The sequence below is a fragment of the Neopsephotus bourkii genome, unplaced genomic scaffold (genome assembly GCF_033783945.1).
Source record: "Neopsephotus bourkii isolate Nb327-2 ecotype Australia unplaced genomic scaffold, CSIRO-AGI_Nbou_v1 NB_1723, whole genome shotgun sequence".
NCBI classification, from domain to species: domain Eukaryota; kingdom Metazoa; phylum Chordata; class Aves; order Psittaciformes; family Psittacidae; genus Neopsephotus; species Neopsephotus bourkii.
In genome coordinates, this window is record NW_026902197.1 from 871,815 (window position 1) to 881,171 (window position 9,357).

General features: G+C 43.7%; 1 protein-coding gene across 4 annotated transcripts in view; it reads left to right on the forward strand.

Annotated features, from left to right (window-relative positions):
* Positions 1-7,982, forward strand: part of TP53BP1 (tumor protein p53 binding protein 1) — a 29,576-nt gene extending 21,594 nt beyond the window's left edge. Inside the window, exons 18-27 of one of the 4 annotated variants that reach the window (XM_061376647.1) lie at positions 857-1,149; positions 1,473-1,649; positions 1,881-2,302; positions 2,434-2,625; positions 3,112-3,315; positions 3,878-4,090; positions 4,772-4,866; positions 5,884-6,083; positions 6,858-7,003; positions 7,618-7,982. In XM_061376647.1, the coding sequence (XP_061232631.1) occupies positions 857-1,149; positions 1,473-1,649; positions 1,881-2,302; positions 2,434-2,625; positions 3,112-3,315; positions 3,878-4,090; positions 4,772-4,866; positions 5,884-6,083; positions 6,858-7,003; positions 7,618-7,829 (2,154 nt within the window). In that variant the 3' untranslated portion in view covers positions 7,830-7,982. The other 3 variants (XM_061376648.1, XM_061376649.1, XM_061376650.1) reach the window with 3 other exon arrangements.
* The last annotated feature ends 1,375 nt before the right edge of the window (positions 7,983-9,357 follow it).

Consider the following 9,357-nt stretch of genomic DNA (forward strand, 5'->3'; position numbering starts at 1 on the left):
ACTGCACTTTTAAGTCCTGTGGATCAGATTGTGTAAGAGGTCTATAAAAAGCAACTTAAATCCAAAAGATATACAAGCCTCTTGTTAGTGCACTTGTGGTGTTGGTGTGTGTCCATTCATTATTCAAATCTTTATGGAATCTCTAAAGATAGCTGACAAATGCTGATGTGATGTGCACAGTAATCACACTAGCCTGCTAGAAAGAAAATGTTACTGTTGTCCTGCTATAAAGATGAATAACATGAGTCTTGTGTTGTTGCAGTAAGTAATGACAGAAGAGGATAAATCAGTTTAGTAAAAAGATTATACTTTCACACCTGATCCTACACATTAAGTTACTTATTGTAACATTAAAATAGAGAATTAAGTTTCCTGAAATTTGCTTACATAGGTTGTGTAATCACAATCATGTAACCATTTCCAACTTATCTGCCAACATTTGATATCACTGTTTTGTAGGTACATGTTTGTATTTCCATAAAACTTCAGTGGCTCCAAGTGACCAGCTGTCTGAAACTGATCTTTGATTGTTAGTTATGAAAGGCTGCTACTGTCTTATGTACATTGCACTCTCACAATCTTGCAGGGTGGGAATTATTCAAAGCTGGACTAGTTTGATATCAACTAAGCTCTTGTCGTGTTGACTGTTTTCCTGCTTCTTTACATACAGCAGCTACAGGCCTGTAGCGAGACACACGCTGTCTACCATTGATCAGTTCAGACTCAAATGTGCATGGCTAGCTTCAGTTTCATGAACATGATCTCCACTTGTCTGCTTTTGGCTCGTGATTCTAGAGATTCTGTATAGCAAGTGTGTCACTTCTGGTGAGCCTCCTTGGGTTTTTTTTCTCTTAAGGAAACTGAAGAGCCTGTAGTGGAGTGCCAGGAGTGTGAGACTGATGCATCCTCCTCTAGAACTGCAGTGGGCTCATCACTGACCTCAGGAGACCTTGGTGATGTCAGCTCCTTCTCATCTAAGGCCTCAAGCCTCCACCGTACATCCAGCGGTGCAAGCAGTGGTCACTCTGCCACACACAGCAGCAGTAGCAGCTCAGGGCGAGGAACTGGAGCTGCCAAAGGGAAAGTGTGTGGGACAGGAACTGGAGAGTTTGCTTTACCCGTTGGCAGGGGTGTCTTAGGAAAATTAAGGTATGTGCAGAGCCTTGGGAAGGAAGAACAGATATTTTACAGAAGTGAACAGCTGGCTTGGGGGGAATGTGAAACAGGATAGACCCTAAACTAGGAGTTTTCTGGGGAGGATCTGCCTTGATGAATGGAAGTAAGGAGGTAGTCTTTACTTTCACATGTGTTCTTCCCAAAGGAGCAGTTGGTTTTCCTGTGAAACATTGCTTTGCCTAAACTCTTGCCTTTTTAGCAATAATGAGGCAAGCTTCTTGACCAGTTGTAACATCAGAGAAAATGGGAAGAAGCTGGCTTCTTTCTGCAGATCAGTTAACTTATAAATTCTGTAGCCCTAGGAAAGGAGCTGGTCAGCCAGCATCTTCACTCAGAGTTAGCCAGACAGGAGCACTACCTTGTGAGGAAGAGGAGGAATCTATGCCTGGTACTCGACAGGGTGGCAAAACACCTGTGACACCTCGTGGGCGAGGAAGAAGAGGCCGCCCACCATCTCGAACAACAGGAACAAGGTACCCTGGAAAAAGGTGATAACAACTTTAATTTATTGCCAAGGAAAAGAATGGGGAGTGGGTGACTTAATGTGACAGAAGGAGTGCTGAATCTTTTTAAGAGCTAATTTTTGTGATAGCATGTAGCAGATGCAAGCATCTTGCCCAAGTATTTTTTATTTAGTAACTTTTTCCTGATCTTTCTGGAAGTGCTATTCTCTTCTTTCCTTATGGGACACCTTTTTTCTACAGAGATTTAGCTGGACTGCCAGCTATGGAGGATGTCTCAACTACAGTATCACTTGAGGACAAATCATTTACTCGTTCAGTTCGCCTGACAGATGGAGGGGAGAAACCCAACACTTCTGGCTTCTGTGCCTTACGTCGAAGTAATTCTCCAGAAATCCCGTTACAAGTGGTGACTGGTCCTTTGGACTGCACAGACTCATCTCCTGGGAGCAGCTTTGTGGGACTCAGGGTGGTAGCAAAGTGGTCCTCAAATGGGTACTTCTATTCCGGGATGATTACTCAAGATGTTGGGGCAGGAAAGTACAAGCTGCTCTTTGATGATGGATATGAATGTGATGTGTTAGGAAAAGATATTTTACTCTGTGATCCTATCCCACTGGAGACTGAGGTGACTGCGTTGTCAGAGGATGAGTACTTTAGTGCAGGTAAGAGCAATACTTGACCTCCATCCTTGGGTTTTCTGAGTTGCTGGATGCAGTGGGAAATGGATGCTTGTCCAGGAGGATGCAAAGCCTGGGGATAGTTGGTTAACTGGTGTTATTTGCTGTCTTGTCAGGTGTGGTGAAGGGACATCGGAAGGAGTCTGGAGAGCTATACTATTGCATTGAAAAGGAAGGCCAGAGAAAGTGGTACAAACGAATGGCTGTTATCCTGTCTCTGGAACAAGGAAATAAGCTACGGGAGCAGTTTGGACTAGGACCTTATGAACCTCTCACCCCCCTGAACAAAGCAGCTGACATCAGTCTCGGTAAGGGGAGGTGCTATTCAGCTGCTGGCTGAGCTGTTATTCTGCATCTTGTGCCTTTGAGATGCTTCTGGTTCCTACCCTGGATTACCAATGTTTAAATCTCCCTGGGTACTTCTTAATGGCATCTCTGAGATACTTCTATTGTTTTGCATCTATCTCAGGGACTTACTGGTATTAACTGGCTTGTGGAGAATGGCCTGCATCTAGGACAGTGATGCTGTACTCATTTACACTTGATGGATAGCTGCTGTGATACAAACTCTCCAGCAGTACTGAGAGGAAGAGAGACAGGCAGGCAAGGTAGTGGGCCTGACAAGAGAGATATGCAAGTGAGGTACCTTTTGTCTCGCTCTTCCCTGTCAGATGGTGGTAGTGTGTACTTTCTAGGTACTGTGGAGTTTAGCCACCTCTCTGTACAGATAGGTAGGTGAAAGCTCATGGAGTTACATGACAGGCAGTGACCAATCTTTGTGTTCTGTATCACAGATAATCTTGTGGAGGGGAAGCGGAAGCGACGTAGTAACCTTGGTTCTCCCAGCACTTCCAGCAGCAGCACAACTCCCACCCGTAAAGTGCAGGAGAGTCCACGCATCCAACCGGGCACACTGTCTGGGAAAAGGAAACTTGTTCCTTCTGAAGATGAGAGATCCCCGGCTAAACGTGGCCGCAAATCAGCAGTGATACAGCTTGGTGAGAATCTTATTTTCTGCTTTTATATTTGCATTCAGCTACTTTTTTCCCCTCCCTGTTTTTTCTGTAACTGATCTTTCCATTTTCCATAAACAAAAAGATTGCCTGTTTGCCGTGCAGGATTTGAGACTGATTCTCCCTGGATGCATTCATCAGAGATTATTTTTAGCACAGTCGGAGTATTTTCCTGCCATATTTTCAGTTCTGCCTTTTAGAAATGTTCTGACTTGAATGCTGTGATTTGCCTTTCTCCTTTCTTTTCTCTTTTGTTACCTGTTTAGTCAGTCCTGAAATGCCTTGCTGTTAAAGGAGCCCTTCATAGCAATAGGTGTTTTCTCAGGGTATTGATAGACTGGAAAACATTGTCAATTTACTCATTCAGGTTGTGATTTGACGATTCTTTGCAACCAGAAGGGTAAAAGATCTCTACCTGTCCTACAAATCCTGTCTCCCTGTGTCTCATCCAGTAAAATAACTGAACTTGAGCATATTCCAAATCTTACCCAGGGTCTTTGTGCTGAACCTGACTTTTGAGACTCATGGTGCTTCTGTCTTGCTGCAGGGGCTGTGCGAACTGGAGAATCTGTAAGTGCCTGTGAAGGTATAGATGCTGTAGATCCCCCAGTACTGGAGGACCATCATGGACCCTTGCCCCATAATAAGACTCTCTTTTTGGGCTATGCCTTTCTGCTCACCATGGCAACACCCAGTGACAAATTGGTCAATCACCAGAAGCCATCATATGGTCCTGCAGGGAGCAGCGAGGAGGAAGAAGGTGAGGCTAATCTTATCCATTGCATTTCCAAGTGGAATGCTGTGGCTTTAGGAAAAACACTGGATGTTCTCTGATCAGGCATTTGTGTGAGTGCTTGTTTTACCCTTTTGTTCTTTAATCCTTTGCAGAAAGAGCCTAAGATTCAATCTTTGTTTTAGAGAATTTACAGCCTGAAATGTGGCAGACCTTGGTGACGATCCTAGGGCTGTTCAGCAAGTTAAGACAGATGTGAAAATTAGTGAGATCAGCAGTGTCACTATAACATGAGAAGGCAGGTTTTGAGAGATACAGGATAGTGCTGAGAAACACAGGACTGCAAAGCATGAATGGTTTGCCCCGTTTTGCCTTTGCTAGGGTCAAGTTTCATGCAGTGAACTGCAGTATGAAGGCAGCAGCCTGGGTGCTTGCTGCCGGTGCAGGGCTTATCTGGCAACTGGCTTTTTTCTGCCCCCTGGTTTGTTGTTGGTGGTTTTTGTGCCTTTTTTTTTTTTTATTTGTTTTCTTTTTGGGGGGTGGTGGCAGGGTTTTTTTTTTTTTTTTGCTGTTCAAAGGGTTTTCTTTAATTATTCCTGGGAGGCTGGGCTCCTTCACTGGAGTTGATGAGGCTCAATGGACTGAGGAGTGTAAGGACATAAGCAGATAGATGACAGCCAAAAATTTAACTTTCTGTTTCTGCTGTAGAGTTTTTAGAGATAACTCCATATGACAAACATTACATAGCACAGCAGCTGCGAGCAGGAGCTGGTTATATTCTGGAAGACTTCAATGAAACCCAGGTAAGGGTTCACTTACTGGTCTAGAACAGTAGTCACAGAATAGTTGAGATTGGATGAAATTCTGACAGCTCATCTTGTCCAACCCCCCCTGTTGAAAGCAAGATCAAGTAGACCAGATTACTTAGGTCCTTGTCCAGTGGGTTTTGAGTGTCCTCAGGGATGGAAACTCCACAGCCTCTCTGGGCAGATTCATCCCATGTTTGACCATCCCAAATTAAAAAAAAAAAAAGAAAAAAAAAGACAACATTAAAAACCAGAAGGAATCTCCTGCATTTAAATTTGTACCTGTTGCCTTTTAGTGGGTAACACCAAGAAGGTCTGGCTTCATCTTTTGTACATCCTCCTATTAGTCATGAATATGCATTGATAAGACCACCCAAGCCTTCCTTTCTTGAGCTTAAATAGCTCACCTCTCTCAGCTGCTTCTTTTATGTCAGATGCTCCAGTGCCTAGATATCTTAACGGCACTTGGCTGGGCCTGCTTCTGTAGGTCTTGTTTCTGTTATACTGTGTGGAACATAGAAGTAGATGCAGTACTCCAGATGGATGCAGTACCACAGGTCTGTGCCTCAGAATACTTGGAGGTAGGACTCCTCATTCTTCACTTACCAGAGGTACTCGGACAGCTAATGTCATCTACTGTCACATTTACTTTAAATTTAGATTTTTAACAGAGAGGGTAAATTGGTTTTGGAGCATCTTGCCTGAGGATGTAAAGTCTTCTCTAGTGACTTACTGAGTCTCAGACTAAACAGTGAATCTTCTGACCTGGAAGACATATTTATGATAGCAAAATTACTAGGCAGAGGTTCTGCCTGTGAACTGCACAGCTTGGAGTAGGTGACTATAAGAGGTACTCCTGATCTCAGAATCTGTTTATCTAATTCACCTTCCATATAATATGTCTCTGAAAATAGGGTTATTTTCTTTTGAAGTCTTTAGCAGCAGGATGACTTCTGGCTTTTTTTGCAAGCATTGTCTCCTGCTGACGTGTCTTTCTATCTATCTCCCCTGAAGTGCAATGCAGCATATCAGTGTCTTTTAATTGCGGATCAGCATTGTCGAACTCGGAAATACTTGTTGTGCCTTGCCAGAGGGATCCCTTGTGTGTCTCATATCTGGGTCCATGACAGCTGTCACGCTAACCAGCTTCAGAATTACCGGAATTACCTTTTGCCAGCTGGTTATAGCCTCCAGGAGCAAAAATTGCTGGAATGGTAAGTGCCAAATAACCATGATCTGAGTGCACACACTGAGGATATAATCAGATAGTACTGAAGATGGTCCTAGCACTGCTCCCCAAGCCTTCCATTCATGTAAGAACAGCACTTCCATCTCTTTCCTTGGATTTACAGTGACCTCTAATGCCAAGGTACATTTGTGTGCCATTATCACAAAAAAGTCTGGGAATTAAGAAAAAATGTCAGTCCTCTCATGAGGAAGGCAGAATTCAGGCCACGCTTTCCACACTTGGCTGACTAATTGCTCAGAAATGATAAAAGGGGCAATACTACATTTTGAAGCCAGCTTCTGCATTTTCTGTAGTCTAATCTAGTAGGTCTGTTCTGAGAGAACAGTTGTCAGGTCAGACTCTTTAGGCAAGGTGAAGGGTGCACAAAAGCAATTTGTAAATCTGTGAGATTTTGGGCAGAAGACCGAAGCCAGCCTACTCAGCCCTGTCAAAGCAGAGGCATTTTGGGTATGCATATAAAAGTGGGTCAGGAATAAGGAGGAGCTTAGCCTAATTTTGGATTTAGGCTGCTGTACACACACCCCACCAATACTGTCTACTGTTTTTTAAGTATTTCAGGCGGGGGTTGGTAAGAGAGCAGGTTATTGTAGGCAAGATACCCAAAGAATTCCCATATTCAGAGAATTTCTGTATTTATATGGGAGCCAGTCAGGTAACTAAAAGAATTAGACTGTGGTCCTCAAAGTCTCAGGCTACTGGATATTATTAGCAATCTGCAAATCTCTTCCTTACTCTGCAGGCATCCAAGAGAAAACCCGTTCCATAACCTGAAGGTTCTCCTAGTGTCAGACCAGCAGCAGAACTTCCTGGATTTGTGGTCTGAAATTCTCATGACAGGGGGAGCAGCATCTGTTAAACAGCATTACTCAGATGCTCACAACAAAGGTACTCATTGGCCAGTGTCTCAGGCCTAGAAGTCAGGAATCCTATGCCATGGAATCCCATCCCATGTCTCTAACATAGTCTGAAACCATTTGGGATGGTTTACAAGGTGTTCTTTAAGCATAAAGGAAGGCAAAGTGCAGATGTTACCTCTCTCCTTGAATATAATTTAGGAGGTGACATCTAGAAGACCTGCCTTCCAGAGGAGATGGTGCAACAATTCAGGACACAAGCCTTAGCTTCCAGCCCTGTGTTGAAAGGGGAAAAGAGGCAAGGGTTGCTCCTGGACCTTCTGTAGGTCACTAGAATTGTGATTCCTCATCCCTCTGACTTCAGCTGTCTCTCCATCTCCATATGGGAGGTAGGCCCTAGTACTCACAGCCTGAGGTCAGGACTCGTGGTATCTAGTCCTGCCTGTCATGTTGGCTACTGGTTTTCTGTTGAATTTCTCTCTGGACTAGAGGGAATCTTTTACTTGGTGCAGTGTAGAATGTACAAGTAGAGCATGTCTTAACTACAAAAGAGAATTCCCTGGCTAGGAATGAGAGGACATGGAAGAGCTTCACATTGGTGAAACGAACTGATCTGCAGCGAACATCCTTTTTTTTTCCTCACAGATCCCTGTCTTTCTTCCTGTGCAGATATTCCTTTGGGTGTTTATGATGTGGTGGTGACTGATTTTTCCTGCCCAGCTGGTGTCTTGAAGTGTGCTGAAGCTTTACGACTGCCTGTTGTCTCCCAAGAGTGGGTGATCCAGAGCCTTATTGCTGGGGAGAGAGTAGGCTACAACAAACATCCAAAATACAAACATGACTATGCCCCCCACTAAACAAAAACTTTGCTTTGCTGTCCCACTGTTGTGCAGACTGTGTTTTAATCGGGTTTTAAATATTTGTGTAATTGGACAGTGTGTGTGGATTACTGTATATAGTTTTATCTGCTGGACTTTTATGATTAAATAAACGTTCAATCTCTTGTGGTAGCTGCTGGGACTCCTCATTTATCTAAACTTATTCCAGGACTGTGCCTCTACAGGAGGGCAAAGAAATGCTTACATTTCTCTGAGCCTCATAGCTCTGATTCCAATCAATTGTAAAGGAAGGGACAGGGGTGTTCTTAACTGGCAGCCTGTATTTAAAGAAGTGAATACATTATGACCAGGTTCAGGGCAGCAGCACTTGTTTCTTGGAAGAACAGCACGACGTATACTCCTCCACTTTGCTGCTGATATTTTTAATTTCAGCAACATGTTGCTGAAGTTGCAACTTGCTCCAGCCCTGGCATTGTCCAGTCTTGTGAGAGGATGGTCTAGTGTGAGGCATCCCTGCACATGGCAGGGGGTTGGAACTAGATGATCTTAAGGTCTTTCCAACTCTAATTCTCCAATTGTGAGTGCCTGGTGAGAACTTGCAGGACAAAGGGGTATTTTGTTTTGGCTACCTCTTTTTTTTTTCTTTTTTTTTTTTTTCACTGTTGTGACTATATAGGTATTGACCTGCCTACTGGCACTACATAAGAAGAGATGCAGACACAGGGACCTAGGACAACTAAACTGCTGGGAGCCTGAGGTGTAGAGTAAGTGCTGGGTAGCTTTGTTCATATGGTAATGGAGTAAGTCTACTTCTAAGCTACTGCATTCACAGCCAGGCAGTTTATCTTAATGATCAACCTGCATAAAGATAAAAGCAAGAGTTCAACAGTTCTTCACTCTTTACAACCTTTTATGTTTACCCAGGCCTCCATCCAGCCTCCTTCAGTCTTCAGTCCCCTGCTTCAAAAATGTAAGTTTTTCTTGAGGTGTTTTTTTTACTTTATCATTTCCTAGCTCAGTTACCTTCTGACTGTGTTGGTCTGTAAATCCCACATCCAAACTTAACCCTTTCTTAGTTTTCTAACTTTTTTCCCCCAGTCACAGATTTTAAACTGCATCAGGCACAGTCCAGCCACAGGCAGCTGTAGTGTACTGAAGATGACAGGCATTCGGTTTGGCTGGCTGTTGTTACTGTATCTAGAGAGTGCATAAAGCATCCTTTTTCCCCCCAGGCACACAACTTTCTCAAGAGCTGTCGCTTTAGATAGTGTGAAAATACCAACACCTTGAGGGCAAGGGTGGTTTCCTGGTAGCCTCTGTGTTCAAACTGGGGAAGCTGATACTACACCCCAGTGACAGCTGGAGGGCTCTCTTCTGCCATTCATCCAACTGGATTTTTACTGCAAGATAGTCTGTTTTAGCAAGACTAGGAAATCTTGGTAACATGCAAGAAGTTCCTGCCAAGAACTGCTTTTCATGAAACAGAATGCTGTGCCACTCTAAGCCCTTTGCACCTGGGTGCAGACACTGACAATATTCTTCATAA